Source organism: Rhincodon typus, chromosome 5, assembly GCF_021869965.1.
Source record: "Rhincodon typus isolate 14 chromosome 5, sRhiTyp1.1, whole genome shotgun sequence".
Lineage (NCBI taxonomy): Eukaryota > Metazoa > Chordata > Chondrichthyes > Orectolobiformes > Rhincodontidae > Rhincodon > Rhincodon typus.
This window is the reverse complement of record NC_063336.1, coordinates 61,067,565-61,093,724: the sequence shown is the minus strand read 5'-3', so window position 1 is coordinate 61,093,724 and position 26,160 is coordinate 61,067,565. Positions and strand designations below refer to the sequence as shown.

The 26,160-nt window shown below is 38.9% G+C and overlaps 1 protein-coding gene across 1 annotated transcript in view; it reads right to left on the bottom strand.

The window, feature by feature from the left end:
* Window positions 1–26,160, bottom strand: part of rspo3 (R-spondin 3) — an 81,213-nt gene that overhangs the window by 26,402 nt on the left and 28,651 nt on the right. Inside the window, exon 4 of the mRNA XM_048596973.1 lies at window positions 25,518–25,715. Within this exon, the coding sequence (XP_048452930.1) occupies window positions 25,518–25,715 (198 nt within the window). The remainder of the gene's footprint in view (window positions 1–25,517; window positions 25,716–26,160) is intronic.

Below are 26,160 nucleotides of genomic sequence, written 5' to 3'. Positions count from 1 at the left end.
CACATGTAGAAACCATGCAAGTTAATTCAGAGTTGTAAGGGAGTGTTCTGGACATTAGATGCAGAATGTTCCCACTTTCAGTTAAAGTGTTTTGTTGAGTGAGATTCACAGTGGTCAGTCCACCGTGGTTTGAGTGACTTTCTCATGTACTGTCCGCTCCCCCCTCATTAATCATGCAACTAGGCTCTTCAGTGCTCTTCTCTGGAATCATATGGCAGGAGAGACAGAAAGTGCTCTCTCTTGCTAGGACATCCTGGTGCTAATGCTGCTTGTGCCACTTTGAAAGCCTAGCTGCACACTACTTCAGACGCTGCAAGCCAGGAATTGGCTGTGTTGTGAGCTTTCCCATCATCACAACGGATGTGACCAAGAAAGGAAAGCTTGCTGCCCCCTGCTGTTTAGACAGTGACCTGGAAGTGCTGGTGGATGTGATGTTGGGTAGGAAGGCTGTCTTTTACTTTGCTGACCATTGCAGAAGGTCACACTGCCAGATAGAACCAGCCTGGACTTAGATAGCAGCCTGGGTCAGTGCTGTGTCTCAGGTTAAATGGAACACCTAGCAGTGCAGGAAGAGGCCAATGATCTTATGCACTGCACAAGGATAAATGCAATCATTATACACACAGGGTCGCCTTTCACTTTAACTCCACTATTGTACACAACTCTCACCAATGCTCACAGAATACAACTTTACTATTGCATGCATTATGTCCACTCAACAGCTCTTGTACAACTTATCCTCACAAACTGCCAACACTTTGTGCTCTCTGCACTCCCTATTCATTCACTGGGGATGCCCCACCAATTCTCCTCATACTGCTCTTTCATCTTCTATCATACTTTCATCATACATTTCCATAGCATCCCAACTGACCTACCTGTCATCTCCAGATTGACTGTACGTGGCCTACAGGACTGAACATGTCCTAATCTCCAGACTCCAAGGACATGAATCCCTGGACCCTAGTAGGACTAAGCACCTGACTGACTTTGGCTAATGCCCTGCAGTGCCTTGAATGTGGCAGCATGGCATGACTGACTGCAGTTCCCTTCAATCCCTTTTCCTGATATATAATAATGATCAAGATCTTGGTATGTAGGGGACAATTCCTTAATTTGCACATGACACTGAATTGGAAGAATTAGAAACTGTGAGGAGGATAATGTGGAACTCCAAAAGGACATTGAAAAGTTGGTGGAGTGGGAGGACAGGTGGCAGATGGGATTCAATGCAGGGAAGTGTGAAGTAGAACAAGAAATTGATGAGCTGCAATGACCAGCTACTTGCTCTGACTTACATAACAGGAATTTACACTGCCTAGTTTATCTGGGAAGTAGAGGAGAATTAGAAATAGCATACAATAAGCTGGACTGGTTCTATTAATGACATGCCCATGCATGGAAATAAATCAGTTAGCAAGATTCAATAGCAAGATTCTGAAGTCACTATTTAAATCTTAAGAAGATAATCAGAAACTTATTTTATGGCATCAAGGTTTTGATGTTTTTGATTCGCGCCTTATTTTCCCTACTTACTTGCCATTTCCCATGCCACGTCAGAGGGGAAAATTCTGCCCATGGGCCAGACCAAATCTTCATCCTTTTTCAGTTTTTATTTAATGGTAACCCATAGAGTTGGATCAGACATTTGGAAATACAGCAAGAAGAATCAAAAGCTTGGCAAAAACATACTTCTGTTCCATGATAAATAGAACATTGCAGTGCAGGCAGCCTAACTGCTCTGCTGTCCAATTTAGCGGTGAGTTTAAAACAGTTTACAGTCTGTGTTTCTTTAACTTGTCAACACAATAAGAATCTGTTGAGGAAACTGTTTTCCTGATGAATTAGATAATAATCCAGATGACACTTTATCAAAATACAAACATCCTGTTACGGACAAAGGGCCCTATCTTCTGAAAATACTTCTGCATGCAAGTTAACATTGTACTATGTTTCTTTTTGCCTTTTACCAAACTGTTACGTTCACTATTTTTGAACGTTTGTAAAAATATCATAAGTTTACCTTAGCAATCAGCCACTATAAAAATAGCTTTCAGTTGGAAGCTTGAGGAACTACTGGCATAAAATAAAATTATAATGAATGGGAATGTGCATTCCCTCAACAAAATAAACATCACATTAGAAATATTGTCATGCTGGGTAAAAAGCTGACATCTTTTATATAAACGTATGTGGGATGAAATGAATATTTTACTTCCTTCTAATTTTCCTGTAGTGTTTGCTTGTGGAGTTGAACTTAAGTCAGTTTTCCAGCCAAATTGATGTAATTCAAGCAATGTAGACTGACTCACCTAATGACTCAGTGAGTAACCATTGTATGATGTGACGAGGAATTTGTAATGAAAGGAATTTAGGTTTGATTCTGATCAATCCTGAGTTAGTCATAGGTCAGCAGCAGTTATTGACATATTTTCTTGCCTGTTGTGAGACATATATCCCACTCCTGATTTTCAGATGAAGATTAGGTTCTCAGGTGCATATTAGGTTCTGCTGTTACACCCTGGATGGTAAAGTATCCTTGTGGAATGTACTGTTCACAGTTGAAGAATGGCCATGAGGCTAAGTTGTCAATGGGTTGATGGCAGCTTCAGGCGATGGAGGAGAGCAGGGATGTAAAAATGGAAACTATCAGTGATGATACTGTGAAAGATTTAAAAATTTCCTCAATGTAGAGCTAATGACCTCTTTCTCAACTTATCAAATGCTGCTCAGGCCATGATTCACCAAATTGTAAGCCAAGTGTGGGATGTGTGTGACTCATCACTCACATCATTGAGAAAGTTCTCTGGATCAAGCTCAAACAGTTTGTTCAGTGCTTCTTGGTCAATCTCAGGTCTCAACAGTGGGGTCCCATCACTCAGAAGCTAGCAGCCAATCAGAGACTGGAAAGCTTCTGGGTTCTAAAGAACAACAGTTCCGCCTAGTATTCAATGACAATAACGTCATTTTTTTGCTTAACATAGGGTGGAAATGCAGGTACAGGCGACCAAGGGTGGTCATAAGGAAGGGCAGGGGACTAGCTTTCAGTGGGCCATCCCTTGCCACCCATCCTTGCCCCTTGAACCCATACTATGGCAAATGCAGCATCCCACCATGCCCCCAATGCAGCAAGCAGATCAGTCTGGTTTCCTAGTCCAGTCACTTTCTTGCTTGACGGGAAGGCAGATCATTAAGCTGGTGGCAAGCTGAGACCCTTGAGTGGCAATTAATTGTCTATTTAAGGATCTAACAGCTGACAAATTAAGTTCCCAATGAACTTTCTCACGCCACGCTTAATTGCTGAGGTAACGAGAAGGGCAGGTATGTCTCGAGGGCCAATTCATCCAATTGTTTGCCCTCTTCACCATTTCGACTGAGGGGAAAATTTCACCCATAACTTAGGCTTTGAAATTGATATTATTTTAGTGTCAGGGTGAATTGAATTACATAAAAACATAGAAGATAGGACAGGAAGAGGCCATTCAGCCCTTCGAGCCTGCTCCACCATTCTTCAGGATCATAGCTGATTGTCCAACTTAATATCCTAATCCTGCTTTCTCCCCATAATCTTTGATCCCATTCGCCCCAAGTGCTATATCTAGTCATCTTCTGAATACATTCAATGTTTCGGCATCAACTGCTTCCTGTGTTAACTAATTCCACAGGCTCACCACTCTTTGGGTGAAGAAACGTCTCCTCATCTCCATCCTAAATGGTCTACCCCGAATCCTCATACTGTGACCCCTGGTTCTGGACACCATTGGGAACATCCTCCCTGTATCTACCCTGTCCAGTCCTATTAAAATTTTATAAGTGTCTATGAGATTCCCCCCTCATTCATCTGAACTCTAGTGAAAACAGTCCCAATTTAGTCAATCTCTCCTCATACATCAGACCCGCCATCCCCTGAAACAGCCTGGTAAACCTTTGCTGCACTCTCTCGAATTAAATAAATTAGTTAATGTTGATGGAAAAATCTAGGCTGCAGTGTAGGTACCAGATTGAATTAAAAACCAGGTTATATGTCCAATTTCTGTGAATAATGTAAAATCTTTGGAATCTTTGGAAATTTGAACAAAGCATCTTATACAATAGAATAACTTTGCTACTGATCCTCTATCCAGCTTCTTTGTAACTTAAGTATCATGTTGGAATATACGTAGAGTCCACAGTTATCACTATGGAGTAATTCGAAGATAAATGTCTTTAATATCTGCACAATCCTAGTCTGTGCAATTAGAAGTATTTCTGTTGAAGAATTTTGTTCCTTATTCACAGAAATCCTTCCACACTTTTAATCATGACCTCTACATCCTGAAGCCTTGCTTTTTAATCCCAATTGCTTTCACAGTTCAATTTTGATGATATACTGCAGCAAATGTTCTAAGTCCTATTAATTATAGTTCTTGGATTATGAGTATTAGCAAGCATTCTTGGTTCTATTACTAGCATCACATCAAGGTAATGTGAAATCTGGATACTTACAAGCTTACTTCATGCACACATAGGCAATGTAAGATTCTCATTTACTTGCATTATATCTTATTATTCAGCAAAGTATAATTCCAAACAAAAGAACATATTTTTATAAGCCAGCTAACTGGATTCTATTTCATTTATTTGCTTTTCCAACACCAATTATTCTCATGAAGAATTAGTTTTCTAACTTTCCTAACAATTGATTAATATACAAGGAATAACAAGACTAAGTTTTGGCTTCATGTTAAAGACTGGAGATAATTGGACTAACAAACAAAACAAAAATCTCAAGTTAATGCATTCTATCATTATTTTTATGTTTCTGTTATTATTTCCCATGTCAGCATTAATAATGGAAATGGTCCACGTGGCCATACTGTAATAGTAGTGACAATGCTACATGACCCTTGGCTTGAGGGCATCACTAAGATTTAAGTTTGTTGTTACAGGTCACAAGTTTAATTCGGCATTATCCATATGCGTTTTAATAATTTAAAAAATTGACAGGCATTGCATCTTGGTTCAAGATATTTTTTAAAAAGTGATTGTAGAAATTTGAATAATTGGCAACTTTAAAATAGTTACTAGATTTTTAAAACACTTCATGGACTGCAAAGTACTTGGGAATTTTCTGGTATTTGTGAGGACAAGTATATGATTTATCTATATAAAATTCTCATTTTTTATAGAGTTTGGATTTCAAATTAGCAGCATATGAGTGTTGCTTTATTTTTGTGAAGACGTTTAAAAATTATGTAGATTAGTCTTTCCTGAACTATGATTTTAAAGCCAGTATGAGTTAGTGAGCAAGCAACAGCAAGAATCCCTGGAGTGTTAACGGATATTTATTGTTACTGTGTTGGTTTACGACATGGGAGAGAAAGCATTAAGGCACTAGCCTTAACAGAATCCAAGGTAGAAAAGTTTGTTTTTAATTATTTGAAAAACCTTTGGGTTCAGGCTGAAGAAGATTGAATGGGGGAGGAGGAGGTCAGAAGCAAGTATCATCTCTCCTAGAAAATCAGATTATTCAGAGCATTAAACGAATAAGTCACCTCAGTGAAAGAGTTTTGTTTCTGAAACTTCAATGGTAGAAATGTTAAGTTAAAACTCTGCAGATTATTAAAAGACTGTGAAAATCTAAACTCTCAGTTGTGTGAGTATTTCAGAGAAATGACTACATAGCTCACAAGACAGCAACACAAGAGAAGAAGCAGTTAAATAAAACCTACAGTTAGATGAGGGAGGGAGAATTTTTGAGTAAAAGACATAGGGTTTTTGATAATGAATGTGCGGTGATTGTCACAATAATTACAGATCACTAGCAATCAACATACTTACAAGTGCTCTGAATAAGTCAACTAATAATGTTGATGGACCCCTATTATACCTGGATTACAATGTTGGTGATGCTAAGCTTTATACATTGCTGTAACTTTAACTGAACTTTAGATGGTCACTCTGGTCCTAATTACATATAATCTTCCTTTATGTACTTCAGGGGGTGAGAGTGAATGGCTGAGTTCTCTGAACTCCATGGTCTAGATTTTGTGATTAGCACAAAGTAAGATACTCACTGTTGACCACAAATACAGCTGTCTACAAAGATGTAGCTATCTATGTGGTGTGGTTTTCTCCTTTTCTGATGGCATTTTAAATCTGGTGCCAAACCTGGGCTGTGTTGATCTCAATAAGTGGGTAAACATCCAATCATATTGGAAAAACTCAGACACAGCAAGCCAGGAAATTGAAACCACTGAATTCTCTAATGTTAATTTATATTTTCAGATGGCAAATTTAATTATTATGATTAATTAAGAAAGAAACTATTTAAAAATATGAAGACTTACTTTAAAAAGAAACAAAATGTGAATATTTTATAATAGAGAAAACTAACACTTGAGAAACATAAAATGAGATTTTAAAGGGCAGTGAAGGTAATTATGAAGGTGAATCAGGGAATATGACCTGAGTAAATCACAAAACCTTAGTTACACCTCATTCAGTAGGATGTAACAGCTTGTAGATCACTTATCTGCACATTCAAAAATGAAAAAGACCTAAAAACTGAAGGTTTTTTCAAAAATGGATCCAACCAGATCTAAACAAACCTGAAGATGCGCTACATTCTGGCCATTTGGAAAAAAACTTTGCTTGGCTCAAATGGACCTGAATAAACCTGAAAGTGAAAAGGGCCCGAATGGACCAATATGTCTTTGGACCCATCTGAAAATATCCTTTACACAAAAAAACAGCTGGTCCCAATGTTTTCAGATGAAGGATTCTTGACCTGTGTTAGAATGGAAGTTCTTGTTAATTCATGTTTGTAAAGTAGATTGCAGTTTGTGGGACTTTCTAAGTGCTTCTTTGGAAGGGATGCAAGCTCAATGACATTTCAGAACTTCTGCATTTTGTGTTATTCTGTGCATGTAAGTTCACCACAGTCCAACCAGACCATAGTGCTTCTCTCTCATTACAGAGAGACTGCTGGTCTCAGCTTAGCCTGAGGTCATTACACCTCAGGCAAGGGGAGAGGTTGAAAAGAAGAGCTGAGTTGGTATCATTCCACATTGCAAATCAGCTGTTCAACTAAGTGACCTATCTGACCGCCAAGCATGCATGTGCAAGTTCTTGAACTTGTTATCAGTTTGAACATAATAGTGATGGTGAACAATCAGTTTTGCCATCACTACCAGCAAAACTTGTGCTTATATGATCCATACAATTGCATTAGTTTTTAGTTTGCTTTGTTAGCACGTACTGAAAATCTTACTTCACTCGTGGAGAAAATCTAGCTCAGCACCAGGGATTATAATTTAGTCTTCTATCAAAATAAAATGATAGGTTTACTTTTCTGATGTATTAGAGCCTATTACAAAGCCTTGGGATCAAACACAATGAAACTTATATTTCATATGATTCATGATTTTGTAATATAAGCCAATCATGATGCATTAGCAGTGATGATCCCTTCTTGTTGTCAAGAAAATCATCAAATACCTATTGATCTCTTACAAATGTCTAAAACTCACTTATTGTTACTTTGGTGTTGTTACACTGAGAGAATGGGCGTTTAAGATATACTTGAGATAATGTACTCCAATGCCTTTTGACTGGTTAAACAGACCAAGAGAGAAAGAACTACTTGCATTTATAGAACATTTTAAACAAATTCAGAATGTTTCAAAACACATCATAGCTAATGTGATACTGTGAAGTAGAGTTACTATGGTAATAGTTTAATATAGGAGACATGGCAGCCAGTTAACTTACAGCAAAGTCACACAATGTGATAATGACCAGGCAATCTGAGTAATTGGTACTGACAACAGGCAAAACTCCTTTTGTTCTTCTTTGGAATAAGTGTATCCATCTGACAGGTCCAATGTCTCATTTTAAAAAGTCAAAGTAAGAGCACTTCTCCTGAATATCAGCCCATGCCAATTTTCTCAAGAAGCTATCTTCCCTATTCTTTCCCTCAGCCTTTGCACTGAGTGACTTCTCATCTGAGATGATTTCAACTCTGCATCAATTAATCATGTTATGTCTCCTCTGAGTTCACTGTCTCTGTCCTCCCTTTATCTCAACCTCCTTGTAAACTCCCCAACCTGTTTTTATGGCCATGCCCCGCACCATGTCATTTCAAGAGGTCTTTTGGGTCCTATTGAATGGAATGCAGATAAGGCCATCTTTGATCAGTTCCTAGCATCATTAACCACTCACAATCTGTTTCTGTCTCTAAATCCTACTTTATTCTGTATCTGCACCTGGAAAATATGCTCCCAATTCACTTGCAACAGCACTCTAAAATTCCACCTGTTTAATCTTTGACCTTCTGTTTATTACATTTCTGGAGTGACTTATTTGCTCAATTGCACCCTCATCTCCAGGCTCGATGCCCTAGACACCCACTAGTACCATTAATCTCTTTCTTTTGCACCCTGGCCTTTCCCACACTATGGCCCTTATCTCCACTCTCTTACATCCAAGGTACCGGCAATTGGTTCAGCACTGGAGCACATAAGTCACTATTATGTCCTGCTAAAACTGTCATAACTGTTCTGGTATGCTGGAATGTAAAGGTAACATCTGATTTCTTTTCTCTACTGCAGGGGTCTTCTTAAACCTTTCTGCCTTGTTTTCTCCATCTTCACCCCAATGAAAGGCTCATGGATTTCTCTGCCACTAAGTTTGAGATTATCCAATCAACTCTTCTACTTTCTCTCCTTCCTTATCCAAACTGATTGAACGTCCTCTAAGTCCCAAGTCAAGGCACTGACAATGTTGGCTTTTCTGTATTCCCACGTGCCCTCTTGTATCTCATCTTTTCCATTAGAATCACTTCCTGTTCTCTAAGTCCTATCCCTATTAAACTACTGATTACTACCTTATCTTCTCGGCTCCCATGTTTGTTGATGTTGTTAAATGTTCTATCCCCTCAGGTTCCGTCCTTCAATCTCCTTCAAATCTGTCATAATCATGTCTTCCTTAAAAAAAATTGACAAATCCATCCTTGTAAACTACCACTGTATTACAAACTCCCTTTCCTCTCCAAAGCCTTAAATATACTACTGTCTCTCAAAATGTTACCATCTTTCCTAGAACTCAAAATTTGAGTCTCTACAACAGATTTCCACACTGCCAATGTAGCAAAATGGTTTGTTGCTAAAGTCACAACCCATGTGATTATGATATTGCTAAACTATCCCTCCTCATCCTTCTCAACCTATCTGCAGCCTTTTTCACAGTTACCACGTATTCCTCCTCCACATTCTCTTCACAATCATCCAACTGATTCTGTTCTTAAATATTAATAGCTTCACTTCCCATTCCCACAGAGTTATCTCTGGTATCCCTCATGGATACGTCCTAAATATCATCTACATACAGCCTTCAATAACATAAATTTCTACATGTATTACAATGACACCCAACCTTACCTCAGTACCACCTCTCTCAACACATCCATTTTCAAATCATCATCTATTCATCTGACATCCAGTACAAGATGAACAGAATTTCCTCCACTTAAATATTGGGAAGACTGAAGCCATTGTGTTTGGTCCCTTTCATATACTTTGCTGCTGCACCAGCAACTTCAATCCCTCTGCATGGCAACCTCAAGTTGAACCTGACTGTTCACAATCTTAGCACCCTACTTGATCTTGAATTGAGCTTTCAACCACACATTTATGTCACATTAAGACTCACAATTTTCATTTATGTAACTTCATTTATTCCCATCTCTACCTTAGCTCATCTGCTGCCGAAATTGTCAATCATGGTATTTGTTACCTCCAGATTTGAATATTTCAATGCTCTCATAACTGGTCTTGCACATTTCCCTTCTCCCCCAGCCCACCTGTAAACTTCAGCTCGTCGAAAATCTCCTGTCTGTATCTTAGATGGCTGCAAGTTCTCTTCCATGTTACCTTTATGCTCGCCGTCTAATATTATATCTGGCTAAGTACCAGCATGATCTTAAATTTCTTATCTTTGTTTTCAAATCTTTCCATTGTATCACCCTCCCTAGCTCTATAATCTCTTCTGGCTCTACAATCCTCCAGGATATCTGTACTCCTCTATTTCTAGCCTCTTGAACATCCCTAGTTTTAATTGTTCCACCATTCCTTCAGCTATCAATGTCTTAAGCTCTAGAATTCTCTCTCCAGCTGTTCAAGTCTCTTTCCTCCTTTAAGACATTCCTTAAACGTTACCTTTTTGAATAAACTTTCATCATCTAATCTAAAATCTCCATTCACACCTCAGTGTTTTTTTCAGTTTTGTGATGTCCAAGTAAAGTGCCATGGGATGCTTTACAACACAAGAGGAACTATGTAAATACAAATTGGTGTTATTCTTGCTGATGTTATATCTTTCAAAAGCTTAATTTCCCCTAATAGTATGCTACTGAATGTACTTACAAAAAAATTATTTGTGTAAAATTTGAACAATTCTACACACATTTAAAGTAACTGATTAAAACCAATATAAAGGTGGTGCATGAAGAAATATTATATGTTAAAGAATGTATTCCCAGTCAAAATTCAGCTCTTTTAGACAGAGGTTATGGGTGACTATGACAGAAGCTTTTGAAATCTCCATCTACACTAGGTTTTTTTGTTCATGCAATGACGGTATCACTCACTTACTGTCTAGATCTAGTTGAGAAGGTAATGGTGAACTACTTTATTGAAGTGCTGCAGGCCTTGGGGTGTGGGCACATTTACACTGATGTTAGCATGGGAGTTCCAGCATTTTGACCTGATGAGAATGAAGAAATGATGATGTCATCCCAAGTCAGGATGGTGTGTGGCTTAAAGGGGAACTTCCAGGCCATGGTGTTTCAATGCAGCTGCTGACCTTGTCTTACTAGGTAGCAGAGATTCTAGGTTTGGAAGGTACTAAAGAAGGAGCCTTGGTGAGTTATTGCAGCACATCTTGTTAGTGGCACGTACTGCTGAAGGGAGTGAGTGTTGAAGCTAGTGAATGGGGTGCTAATTGTATGCTGCTTTATCCTGGATGGTATCAAGCTTCTTGCGTGTTGTTGGAGATGCACCATCCAGGCAAGTGCAGCTTATTTTATATCACTTCTAATTCGCGCCTTGTAGATGGTGTACAGGTAATGGGGAGAAAAGACTTGTGTTACTTGATGTGCACTGACTGCTGCAAAAGGGACTGTGGTTTATATGGAGAATCTTCTTCGCTACTGGATTTGAAAAGTCCTGTACAGGTTCATAACTAGAGTCTCTCTGTCCAGAAATGTCCAGCGCAGAAGACATCCAAAGGTAAGTGGGTAATTTTTAACTTTATTAGGGTGGGAAGAACGGCTTTTGACTCTGATCGAAATATCTGAATCATTGGGGCTACTCAAGAAAGAAAATGAACTATACTGGACAGATCAGGCAGCATCAGTGGAGATAGAAACAGAGTTAACTTTTCAGGCCAATAAGCTTTCATTAGAGCTGGGAGAAGTTAGTGTTAGGTTTTCAGTAAAGGCTGTGAGACAAGGACAAAGGGCAGGAAATGAAGCAAAGAAACAAAATACATGCCAGGAGCAGGTGTGCTGCTGACTGAATGCAAAAAAGACTAAAAAGCAAAAACTGTAAAGGGCAAAGGCACAATTTTTATTTCTTCATGTTTTACCCTGCCGCATCACTATCCCTGTTGGATAACTCGTCATTCAATGTCTCCTGTTTTCTATCCTATTTACAGCCCTTTATTGGACTTGAAACATTACGTGTCTATCTCTCTTAGGATGTTGTCTGACCTCCTACTTCCAATACTTTCACTTTTTACTTCACATTTCCACATACAGTAATCATTTTAGAAAAAAAATAGGCTGCTAGATGAAGACCTTGTGAAAATTTTACACCTTTGACAGTATAGAACTTTCACAGCACTGTATTGAATTGTCATTGTAGATCATACACAGCAGCACCTGAACTATTAACCTCCTGACTCATAGGTGACAGTGCTGCCACTGAGTCAATGCTAACCAAGTTGTTATTGCTTCTGCTCTAACCACTCCCATTCCTCCACTTAAAGAAATCCAGCAATTGCTGCTGCATAGTGCACCAGTATAGTGAGACAAAACTCTCTGTACTGTTCTGTGAATGTATTTGTGACCTTTAATTTTGAAATGTTAAATATGCACTTGTCAAGGAGACTTCAATGTGGTGTAATTAAGCATGTGCACCATGATTAGCCTTAACAAGCATGACATGATTTTTTTTAGTTCCTTTCCACTGCCATTTATCTCCGTTGGGAATTCATAGAGAAACATGAAATGTGGTCAAAGTGCTCTCTTTGTAAATTCTGCCACCTTTTATTCATGTGTCCTTTTTCCCTAAAGTTAATGAAGGCAAGAATTGTGGCCCCTCATACTATATATTACATTATTATCCAGAGAGTTCTTGCTGACATTAAGGCTTAGATAGGTATATTAAAAAGGTAATTGCTTGAGTTTTTCAATGTATACTGTTTTGCTTCAGGGGTTTTCATTCCTTTGCACTATCCTTTTCAGGAACAAAGTTAAGAAACAAAAATATTAGCATTCTGCCATGTTTGTGAACCCCAGCCCTTGCAAGTATGAAAGAAGCCATTTTAGTCGTGTCTCAACTTCCTTTCTGCTTGGTTTGCCAAGACACAGAAAACCGAAACTTATTGTGTAATGGATAACTTTAGGGACCTCGCAAGTCTTCAACACGGCAAAGGATTAAGAGGCCCCGTGCACGATTACGGTTTAGAATATAATGTTAAGAAAAGAGAATTAGTACATTGACCCCTTTCCTTCCCCCATAAGAAGAATTCTACTAAGAATTGTTCCAGTCTATTCAGATAATTAGATTCAATGCTTAAAACAAAATGTTCCAGACCAAAATTAATAAGGCATATTCCTGACAAAAATAATAGGAGGTAAACAGCAGAACCCTGAGGACATGCTGAGCTTAAATTGTATGCAGTTCACTTTTGGTGAGTTCAAGCTTTGACCCTTCAGCGTATGTGAAATATAAACACTACAGCTCAAAGGATACAGTAATTAGTTTTGAGTTAATTTTAAAAGGCTGCAGCTTGCTGGATAATCATGAGAGAAAGGTCATTAACTACACTGGTGTCCATTACCTTTACTTGCAGCTGCGATACTGCACAGTGCTACCAACATACCCCAACTTCAGCCTGCAAGCACTCTGACCTAGTCATAATTTGACTGGACGAGGGTCTCGCCTGGGAATTCAGATGTTTTTCTTTTATACTGAAGGGAAATTTAAGACAAGAACTGCACCATAGAAAGGTTAAATTACAGACATAAAACACCCCTTAGTATTTTTACAATTCATTGCCAATTACACCATAAAAAGTTAAACACTGGGCAATGCAGCTGCAAGATTTATTAACTTTCATTTGCACCTTTGGAAAATAACTCAGTTGAACTCTGCCAATGGCTGTTTTATTTAATTCATAATATTTTAAACCTGTACAATGAAATTGTAATTTCTTTCTATTTTGATTTTCTAGGCTGCTGCATTGTATGAATCCCTTCTTCAATTGAATAGGATCTATCTTAATGTTCAACTTTTGAGATTTGAGAGTTCTTGGCTGATTTCCCTGCCTTTTCCAGCAGTATTTGACATAGCACTAGGAATATAAACCAGGGACCCATTTGTCAAGTCTTATTGTGGCAGCAAGTAATCTGCAATCTTTATCAGAAAGTATTAGATTACTCTGCAGCAACTTGGCTATGACCAGGCAAGCCTTGTTCCTTTAGCTTTTTTCGTAAGTTAGAACAAGGAGTATACAGTTTAAAAAAAAGCATGATTACTTCTATTCACCTTGTTTATGTCAAGACTTTTATTATAGATTAGTTTTAAGTTTAGAACCAAATGCAATTAAATATGTTTGATGTAAAGTAGACTTAATGCACCCACCTTAGTTTATGTTCATTGTGAAAGTGATTTCTGTTGAGACCCGGCACTTCCAATGAAATTGTGCAGTGGCAGCACACTCATGGCTACCAGATTGTCTCTGCATGTAGTAGACTTGAAATCATTTGAAGGGTTTTAGTTCAAAATCTTTACAGAAGGGCTCAAATAAACCACATAAATTCTGCTGAGATTGCTTGGAACAAGATTTACTGCAGATTACCAATTCTGGAATTCCAGGAACTAAAATGACTACAGCTTCCTATGGCAGCTCATCATACACAGAATATTTTAAAAGCATTCAGGCACTGGAAGAAAGACACAGCTAATTCTTTTTCAAGACTTTTAACATTTATATTCTACAGGAATGCTGGATGGATTTACTTGCTTAGGTTAGGCTTCAGACAAGTCTGAAGTTTACTTCTCTAAAGTTGTTCAATTCATGACCATGACTAGAATGTATAAACTTCTAAAACAAGTTTCGCCTAGGTATATACTGCTGCCAGTCTACATCAGTGGTGGACAGAGTGAATGTGGAAGATGCTGGCTGAGTTGCTGACCAAGTGGGCTACTAGGTGTTCAGTTCTTGAAATTTTTTGGGGCTGCAGTCATCCAGGCTTTGGAGACTTAGGAGGTGAGTAACTTCTCATTGAATTCCCAGCCTCTGATCTGTTGTTGTAGTTTCACTTCAATCTGTAATTGTCTGCTGTTGTTCCACTTCTGGTCAATGACAATCTTCAGGGCATTGATAGTGGGGTTTACAGCAACACTAATGCCACTGAATATCAAAGCAAGAGGCTAGAAGCTCTCTGGTTGGAGAAGGCCATTGCCTGGCAGTTGTGTAGTGACTTACACCCAAATATCAATCACATCCTGCTCCAGGTGGATATGGGCTGATTTGGTGCCTTAAGGAGTCACAAATACAGCTGAACATTGTGAAATCATCAGTGAACATCCCACGTCTGACTTCAGAGGGAAGGTCATTGATGAAGCAGCTGAAGATTGGAAAACAGTAGACAAGGTGAGGACTGGAAGTAGACAGTTAGCATCACGGAGAGGAGTGGGTGAGATGAGGACCTTATTGCAGGCAGTCAGCATCCCCGAGAGGAGTGGGTGAGGTGAGGACCTTATTGCAGGCAGTCAGCATCCCCGAGAGGAGTGGGTGAGGTGAGGACCTTATTGCAGGCAGTCAGCATCACCAGCAACCTGAACCATCTTCCACTTCATCTGGAGGTCTAAGACAGAGGTCTAAGATGACTACACCTGGAGGACCATCAACTTGGTAAAAGATACTCTTTGGTCTGCCTGAAACTTGTTGGTCTTCCAGAGCAAGAAATTGACCTCGACCTAATGTGGCAGACAGGCACAGTCTGAGGTCCAGGATTACATCCACTGGACCCAAAACTTTAACTCTGCTTTCTCTCTATGGATGCTGCAAGACCTGCTGAGTTTTTCCTGCAATTTCTGTTTCTGTTTTCTGTTCACCCCATCCATACCCCTCCATCAGGACCCCCTCAACTTTCTCTGCTCGAAAAAAAAACCTGAGCATATCCATTCTCTCTTCATGGCTGAAATGCTCCTTCCTAGGCAATGTCCTGGTGAATCTTGTTTGCACCCGTTCTACTGCAATCACAACCTTCCTATAATCTCCCTCAAGAACATTAGTGAATGAATTGAGATTTATGGCTACTGAGACTAACTTTAAATCATGAGACTAGCTTTACTTTCCAGATTTATTAATTGAATTTATTTTCCACCAGTTGCCATGATGTGATATGAGCCCATGTTTCCAGATTATTAGGCTGGGCTGCTGGCAATTTCAGTCTCATAACGTTACCATTACACCGTCATCTCCGTCATTTCATTAGAAACTCTCAGTGTAATTGAATACTTAACTGGCAGTTTCTGACAATGTACAATAAAAGAAGAAAGAAAAACTGGTATTTATACACCACCTTTTACAAGCTTGTGATCTCCCAACGTGATTTACATCCAATGAAGAACTTTTCAAGTGTCATGAATTTTGTAATGTAAGAAATAAAGCAACTATTTCTCAATCCTTCTGCACATTTGTGCAAACCTTTCAACCTAATCCTAATTAAAAAGTCTTGGGTCTATCTCTTCCTAAACTTATTTAATGCCCTGACATCCACCATACCACTACCACGGGCAGTGAATTTCACACATGCATGACTCTTTGAGAAATGTAACTCCTTCTCATCTCTGTTTTAAATCTACTTGCCCTTAGCCGAAAACTATGACCTCTCATTCTAGATTGCCTCACAAAGGAAACATCTGCTCTATGTCTACTTTGTCAATCCCATTTAACATTTTATGTACCTTAATTAGATCTCCTCTCCTTCATCTAAATGCTGGAGAGTATAGGCCTAAATTGCTCAATCTGTCTTTATAAGACAAATTCCTCATCTCTGGAATCAATTTAGTAAACTTCCTCTGAGCTGCCTCCAATGCAACTACATCTGTCCTTAAGTAAGTGGACCAAGCCTATTAGTATTCCAGGTGTGGCCTTGTCAATGTCTTATATAGTTGCAGCAATACTTCCCTCCTTTGATCCTCTATTCTTTTAGCAATAAATGCCAAATTTCCGTTTGCCTTCCTTGTTACCTAATATACTTGCATTCTAATTTTTTGTGATTCATGCAGGAGGACACTCAGATCCCTCTGCACCGAAGTACTCTGAAGTTTCTCTCCATTTAGATAATAAGTTGCCTTTCTGTTTTCTGACCAAAATGAGTAACCTGTGATGGTTTAAAATATGTTGTGCCTTAGGTTTTGCCTTTATGTTACCTTTAACTAATAGCATGCTAGACTCTTTCTTCCTCATTGGAACACACTAGTTAGGAGGAGTAGAATATCTCCTTAAACATCTGCCACTACTCATCAGCTGTCCAAACTTTTAGTCTTCCTGTCCAGTCAACCAAATCTGTCCTTGTGCCTATCTATGCCTATGTAATTATCTTTGTTTAACTCCAGAACATTTGTATGGAACCCAAGCTTCTCACCTTCAAACTGAGTTTGAAATTCTAGCATGCTATGACCTCTTTTCCTGAGAGAATCCTTAACTATGAGATTATTAATTAATCTCATCTCATTACAAAATACCAAATCTAGAATAGTTGATCCCCTGGTTGGTTCCATGACATATTGTTCCAAGAAACAATCTCTAATATGTTTAATGAGCTTCCCCTTGAGGCTACCCTTGCAATTTGATTATTTCAAACTATATGCATCTTAAAATCAACCATGGTTTTTGTTGCACCTTTCTTCTAAGCTTGCAGTATTTCCTCGTTTATAGCAGGCCGTACTGCTGAACTATTGTTTGGGGACCTATAGATTATTCTCACCAGGAACTTCTTTCCCTTGCTGTTTCTTATTTCTACCCAGACTGATTCTACGTCTTGATTTTGAGTGCTTAAATCATTTCTTTTTACAGCACTTATCTCTTCCTTTGCTAACAAACTACACCAACCTCCTTTTCCTTCCTGCCTACAGCTCTGAAGCATGGAGTACCCTTGGATATACAATTGCCCAACTGGTCTCCTTGTAACCAAATCTCAGTAATCACCACCAAATTAGACCCATTTGTCTCTGTTTTGCTGTAAACTCATTAATTTTATTCCAAATGCTTTGTGCATTCAACTCCAAAGCTTTTAAGGTTACTCTACCATCAAATTTCTTTACTCTTTTATGATTCTTTGGTGCAATTTGACATTCACATTTTCTGTTCTTTCATTTTATTTTCTGGTAACAATCAGCCTCATCACAAATCTGCACTCTTACCTTCTCCTTTAACTTTGATTCCTAATTTTCTATGCAACTGAAGACCCCTGCCCCGCCATACTATCTATTTTAAAGCCATTTCTACAGCCATAGTTATGCAATTAGCCAGGTTCCATGTCTGGTCCCAGTATGATTCAGGTGGAGCCCATCCCATCAAAACTGCTTCCTTCTTCCTCAGTATTGGTATCAATCTCCGTAGAATTGTAACCTACTTCTCCTACACTAATTGTTGAGCCTTGCATTTACCTCTTATTGACTGTGTGCCAAATAGTTCATCGCTCAGGTAATAATCAGGAGATTGTTACCTTTTTGTTCTACTTTTCAATTTAGTCCTTAATGATCAATCATTTATCACATCCATTGTCAGAAAATGAATCCAAGTTAGAATAAAGCAGAAGCAGTAGCCTGCATCTACACTTGTCAATATCAGCATATGCATCCTTAGGATAGAAAATCCACTCTTCCCACTGACCATCAAGTGCTGACTACATTGTTAGCCCCATCAGGATCTGGTCATCAACCTCTGGCCATTTACAGACAGTCAGATTACCTCCACTACTATAACTCTTGAGTTTGAGAATCTGACTAGTTCATGCAATCGAGTTCCTGACATGTTTAGCCATAATGCTACCACAGACAGCATTAGCCACAGCAAAATGAATTGTAACATTGAAGAGGACGTGATAATGGTGATTTTACGTGAGTTTGAATCTTATTATGCCAGAGGAGTTGAAGGCAGGATTGCTAATGGACAGCATAATGCAAAGAGTGAACTAGTAGCTAAAAATTCAATTATCTCACAAAATAGAAGAGTTGTTCCTGTACTACAGCAGAATATGCAATGAGCTTGCATTGTTTGGTGAAACCAATGTTGTACATTCAACTTGAGCATTTACTCCAAAATTTGCTGCAACAACATGTATTGACCATGACGGACCTTTGAGTTCATGTTAATGCAAAAACAAGTATCCCATGAAATAGTTTGGTGGCCAGCTACAGAAAGCTGCATAGAAGAATTTATTAAAAATTGCTTAGCTTGTACAATCAGCGAAAATTCTTGTCAAACTGATTCTCGTACTTCTGCAACTGACTCTATGGCCAACAGAACCATAGCAACAACTCCAAGTTCATTATTTTAGAGAAGTGCAAGCAGCCCTTAGAAATCATTTTTTGTTGTTGTTGTTCATGATCTACAGAGCAAAGGTTTGGAAGTCATTACAACAAATTCTATAGCCATCACTTTGGTCATTGATATTCTAGACAAGCTGTTAACAAAATGGTGGCTGTCAGAGATGATTATCACTGACAAAGAACAGCAGTTTGTTTCCAGTGGTTCATGGAGTTCTTAGCAAGCTACAGACCTCAACATTGTTGGAATACAACCTGCAATTGAATGGTGGAGTCGAATGATTCAACAGAGAGGTAGAGGAGAGTCTGAGAGCCAGTATGTCAGAGGGGAAAATATTTGAAGAAACAATCATATCCTACTTTGCAAATAACAATCTACCCCATACTCTCTAGTTGGAAATTCATCAGCCAAATGCATGACAGGTTACTGTTTTTGCATGCCGCAAACTATTCTTAAGGTGTCATCACCATTCAACAAAACTGTCAGAGTAGAAGCAGGTGAACTCACCAATTGACAAGGTAAAGCAAAAGTGAACTTTGATAAGTGAGCAGGAGCAAAGGAATCATGATTTGAAGTTGGGTTTGCGTCAAGCAACCAAATCATGACAACAAACTTGCATCATCTCTGTGTGGGCCAAATTAGATCAAGTGTTTGTCCAGTACCAACGCTTCTCTGTTAAATGACAACACAAAGTGGAATGGAAAAATCTTGATGGCAAATAGACCATGATATTTTGAGTACAATATACTGATTCTGAAGAATCAGTAAAAGGGTCCTGACCCGAAACATCAGCTTTCCTGCTCCTCTGATGTTGCCCGGCCTGCTGTGTTCCTCCAGCTCCACACTGTGTTATTTCTGACTCCAGTATCTGCAGTTCTTACTATCTCTGATATTTTGAGTACTGTGATTATAAAGATATTATTTCCTTTTCTGATGAGCAGCTATGACGTTGATCATTTGTCTCATCAAGTTGATCACACAGAACCATAAAGTGAAATTTGTAGAATCAATGTAATCATCGGAGAATTTTTTTACGTCTTATCATTTCTGTACTTGAAGAAGATGGACACATTTATTGATTAAGCTGGTTTAATTTTGTTTTGCAAGGGGAAAAGATGTATTATTTGATTGTTTTGTGGTTCCTTCTGTGTGTCTCTTTATATTGATGTTCACGCTGCTTGAAGATTGGTTAATCCTGAATGTGGACTCAAGAGAAACATGAACAAAACTGTACAAGAGCAGGAAGCCAGAGCTAGGGCATAAAATAGATATTTTAAAGTACTGTGAACAATATGTTTTATACTCCTGGAAATGAGTTTTAACTCTGTAAAGATTTCTGTTATAAAATATTCAACTGGTCTGTTTCTTTTTCATGATGTTGAATCCAAAATCAATACTGGCCAGAACAACAGGCATTGATGATGAGCTGGCTCAGGACTGATGGCCTCTTTAAGCTACATCTTTTGTTTTCTTATTTTTAAAACTATTCAAAATGGTACTGGATCATGGCGACAGTGGGAAAGCTTTTCATTGTATTTTACTGTTTTTCTCTCTGTAAAATACGCATGAAAATAAAATCATTCATTCATTCAGAAGGAATAACTCTCCTTCTCTTTCTGAAAATAGATCTGTGGGATCTTTACTTTCACCTGAGAAGAAAGTTTGGGCTTTGTTGAACATCTCCACCAAAAGACAGCATTCCAATACTCACTCAGCACTGCACTGGAGCCTTAGATTATGTGAATGTTAAGAAACATAGGCCTCAAATTTTCTCAAGTGATCTGATGGGCTGAGAACATTATGCTTTGGAATCTATCTCAGATCCACTCTCCACTCTTTCACCTCTCTCACGGACAGCAGAGTGTCCAACAGGCATGGAGCAGTGAACACCAGAGGCATAGCTGAAGTATGCAAACTTGATCCATTCAAATTGAGTCCCCTCCGGATGATGGCACAAACTCATCAGAGCCAACACTGGAGATCATTATTGATCGTAACTGTCACAACCTGAGAAATTTTAAAGCCTACATCTCTAAAGCCTCTGCAGTAATTAGGAACAGACAAGAACACTAGCAGCATCCTGATGTTTTCAGGAAAACTAGAAACCTTCAATTGACTTTACTGCAGCAGGTAAGTTTGAACAGGCAGGCATGGTCAGGTCTGAATTCAGGACGATCACTGTTTCATAGAAGAATGAAATCATAGAATTGTTTAACACTGAAGGAGGCCATTTCAGCCTTGCACAACTCTGCTGACTCACTGAAAGTGAAATTGACCTGAATCCATCACACTCCTGCCTTTTCCCCATAGCCCTGCGATTTTTTTCACCTCGGATAATAATCCTAGTTTCTTTGGAAATCCACAGTTGAACCTCCCTCACTCTCCGGTAGTGTGTTCCACCTCCCATCATTCCTTGTCTAAAAAACAATTTCTCTTACATAGCCATTACCTCTTTTGCCAATCAACTTAAATGTTTGCCTTTTGGTTCTTGATCCTTCCAGCAATGGGAACAGTATCTTTCTGTCTACTCTGTTTTGACCACTTCTGATTTTTCATGAGCACTTCTATCAAATGGCCATCAACCTCTTTTCCAAAGAGAACAGTCCCATAAAATTGATTATTTCCCGTGCCATAGAAGCAATAAATTTCACAGGATATTTCAAATTGAGAACACAAAATTATTATTTAAAAGTTGGCTTCTCATTGATAGAAGTTTCATGATTATTTTACAAAGTAAATATTAACATGAGAGGAACAAATGTGTAGGCATATGTATTCTTCAGTTCTTGGAACTAGTAAACCTTTGACACAAATTTAACCCTGACTACAAAGAAATATATGACTAAATGTTTTTGAATCAATTTTGTTTAGATTGCGAGCTAAAGAAAACTAAAGATCTGAAATATACAGCAAGTTTCTCATGTTACAGTATGAAAAAACTGTGTTCTCATTTTATGCATTTAATTCAGAATATCTAGATTTTTCTCGCTCATTCCTGAATTTATATATTTAATAGTCATCAGCTACACACTCAAAAACTCAGCAAGTTTGGCAGCATCTGTGAAGAGATGAATGAAGTTAACCTTTCCAGTCGATTTGACTCTTCTTCTGAACATTTTGTTGCAATTTTCCAGCATTTGCTGTATTTTGCTTTTACAGTTATTTTGTTTATTCTGCTTTAGTTATTTTAATCAATCTGTTCAGACATATTATGATACATATTATGATTGGCCTGTTGAGACTAGACTTCAGACCTTTGGTCCCAGAGATAGGAATCACAAGAACCATTGTTTTGCTTTTATGTACATGCTCAGACTTCCTTTATTCATATTAACAACATTTACAAGTTAAGAATTCCCTTGCTTTGCCACCTCGGGCAGCATTCATTTTTTATGTGATTCCAGCACAAGATGTGGCTTAATATGGTCTGCATCAAAATCAGCCCCGGCAACCACTATTTAATGCATATAATAAAGCCTTAGTACAATTCCAGTGAATTAGAACTGCACAGATTCTAGTAGTGCACTGCGGGCTATTGTTTGGCTACAGTTCTTACGAAGGGTCACTGGACCTGAAACATTAACTCTGCTCTCTCCACAGATGCTGCCAGGCCTGTTGAGTTTTTCCAGCAATTTCTGTTTTTATTTCTGATTTCCAGCATCCACAGTTTTTTTTTGTTTACGGGGAAATTTTAAACTACCTTCCTTCTCCCAATAAGACACACATGTTGGGTATGGTCTGAGCAAGTCACCCTGGATGTTAGTTCAGTGATTGTAATATTCAGATTAGACCTCTATTACTCAGATCTTGAGAACTATTTGACTTTAGCAGCTGGAGGCTAGATTTCCTGGAGGGTCTGGAAGCTCAGCAGCTAATACAAGGCTGAAACTATCAGATCCAGCAAAAAAGTGCTTTATTGGCACTGCCTGTGGGCCAAGAGAAACAGGACAGCTTACAAAGTCCCCTCAAGAAAACTACTTGCCAGAATCTCTTCCTCAATCTCTGTTCCTACAATTTCTCACTTTCTTGATATGTCTGGCAATTCATTTCTTACTGTGGTCTTTCCACTCCATGATTTCTCCCTCTCCTCAATCACTCCTTCCTCATGGTCTCTCCCTCCAAGTGATCTTTCCTTCTCCATGGTTCCCTATACCCAAGGTGTTCCTGACAGTCTCCTCCTGCCTGGGATCTTTCTCTCCATGTAATCTTCCCCTCGCAGTGATCTCTCTTTCCCCATGATCTCTCCCACCTTGCGATCCCTTCCTCCCTGTGGTACTACTCTGCCTCCTTTCTCTCCCTCCCTCTGATCTCTCCCATTCATTGAAACATACTAAATTCTTACAGGGCTCAATGGGGTAGGTGTGGAAAGGTTGTTCGCTGGTTGGATGATCCAAAACCAGGCAAAAATGTCTCAGAACAAGAGGCAAGCTATTTAGGTTTGGAATTCTCTACCCAAAGAGCAGCTTAAGCTGAATTATCGAGTACCTTCAAGCTAGTGATGAATATATTTCCAGATATTAAAGTTATCAAGTGATGTCCCTACCCCTAGCCTCTTCCCCTGACAGTCTCTCTTCCCATGTTCTCTCTCATCACAATCTCTCACTCTCTGTGATCTCTCACTCCTGAAGTTTCTCCTTCCTCCATAGTCTTTCCTGCACTGTGATCTCTCCCTCCCCTTGGTTTCTCCCTTCCTGCTGTCTCCTTTCCCATAATCTCTCTTCTTCTCCGCAATCCCTCCCTTCCTGTGATCTCACTCCTCCTTAATGATCTCCTCTCCTGAATTCTCTCCCTTCCTATGAATGCTGATTCCCACCCAGATTCTCCCATCCCCTTCCCATCCCATATTCTCCACAGCCCACACCTCTGCTTTCTCTGCCACAATCTGAGCATCTCCAGCACTCCGTGACATTCTCGAATTGTCAGCAACTATTTCCAAGCGCATTCCTTCCCAGTAGGCAGCTTTCCAGTCTTACAGATTCTGCTGGGGCAGGAAATGAAATAAAAAGTTTTATAAATGAGATCCCACCAATAAATTTGACACCAACTCCACTGTCTCAGTAGTTCAAAGTATTCTTGCTGTAGACGTAGCTTCCCATAAACATTGGAGCCATAAATGTAAATAGATTACCAGCATTAAAGGATTATCCATTTGTACAACTTTCTTTAAAACATTTCATATTTAACTACAGTAGCAAAGCTTGCATTACACAGTTTGTTCTGTATCAAAGTAACATAAAAGCTGGTTATATTTTCAATTGTGCAAAGGAATGTGTTGCCAGTTTCAGGTCCCCTTTCCGAAACTGAGTTGGCCCGAATGCTGTTGGTGCTGGATCCACTGATCAATATAATCAAGACGACATACTGCCTGATCAGAGGTCCTTGAGATTGCCACCATACTTTTGTAACAATATTAATCTGAATATGGAACTTGGTTTACTCCTCCTAGGGCCTAATCAAGGACAGCACCAACCATGCAATGGCTCAAATTTGAAATTCATTTTGCCAAAGAGCTGCTTGTCTTATGCAAATAATGATATTAGGTGTGCCTCAGACATATCTTCCTGTACACAGATTGTTAGCAAGATGATTTTTCTTTCTTTATTCAATTGTGGGGTGAGGGTGTCACTGGCTAGGCAGCATTTGTTGGCCATCTCCAATTTCCCAGAGGGCAGATAAGAGTCAACCTTATTGCTGTGCGTCAGGAATCTCATGTAGACCAGACCAGGTGAGGATGGCAGTTTCCTTTCCTAAAGGACATTTTTGAACCAGATGGGTTTTTCTGAAAATTGGCAATGGATTCATGGTCATCATTAGACTCTTAATTTCAGGTTTTTTTTAATTGAATTCAAATTCCACTATCTGCTTTGGGATTTGAACCTGGGTTCTCAGAACGTTATCTGGGTCTCTAGATTAACAGTCTTAGCGATAATACCATTAGGCCATTGCCTCCCCTATATTATAGGCCATTAGCTAATAAAAAAACTTTCCAAATTTTGTAATACCACACCCCAAAAATGGAAGTCAGGTAACAATGTATCTCCTGCTTAGAAAGTATACTCGGATGTTCCCTTTTGCATCTATTCCCAGAAAACCACCTTTCAATTGCTGGCCCAAGTCTTATTTGCAGAAAAAAATAAGACACAGAATGTAACAACACCACCCTGAATTAACTGAATAAAGCAAAGTAGTTTATGGTTATTCACAGAAGCACAATGTAAGTAGACTGCTTCTGCTAAACAGTTTGTTCCCAGTGCATCGATGTAACATGTGTTGTTGATTGCTAGTAGCTAGCAATTTGTTAGTTGCTGGAGCTTTTTATAGTCACTTCAGATCCTGTAAAGACTACTTCTACAGGATCCATACTTTGTGTAACATTGCACAAATGTTTGCCATAAGCCTGAGATCATATGGTCTTTCATCAACAAATGTGCAGAAAGCATTGTATTAAATTTAAAAGTGTAATAATTACAAGTTACTCAAATTAAAAAGTGAGGGTTACTTTCCTAGTTAAGTATGAGGTGGTGCTGTGTGCAATCCTGACAATAATCACTGCCAATAGCATTGGTACCACGTATCAGCGACTTAATTATTTCAGACATTTGTTGCTATAATATTGTAAGATTATGGAGTTAGTTATTTCAGTAGCCCACTATCCCTCTTTGGGAGCCATGTAGAGATATTCTTACCTTTTTCTCCTGCTGGGCACCGTTTTCTCTGCACAATACATTTTCTTGTCTCTGTGATTTTTGGACAGGCATTGCCTTGTGCCGAAGGAAACTGCACAATATCTCGCTTCCTTGACTCATTGCCTCTCCGGAAACCACATGTCTTCCCTTGTTTTGTGCAGGGACCCCATGCAGTCCACTCACTTACTTCACAGTGCACTGTAAAGGGATAGGTAAAATTGTTCATGATAATTATTACTTTTATTTTTGGAAATCATTTCTTTACCCCTTTTCTTATGTAGGTCCTGATTTGTGCTGTGTTGGGGCTTTCGATATAATGGTACCTTCAGTATGAACCTAATTATCAAATACCAAAGACTATTCAATTGAAGAACAGGCTTTTCCATGTGTGTGCATTTTTTTTTATCAGGAATGGCTGAATAATGATGACAAGGTATCCTGTCCAACCTAACCTCATTGTACCAATTTCTTTCAATTAATTGCACATTCCGTCAGCTAAAGTGAGATCTTCCAATTTGACTCAGACCAGGAATTTTACTGAGATAACAAGGTGTAGAGCTGCATGAACACAGCAGGCCAAGCAGCATCAGAGGAGCAGGAAGGCTGACGTTTCGGGCCTAGACCCTTCTTCAGAAATGGGCCC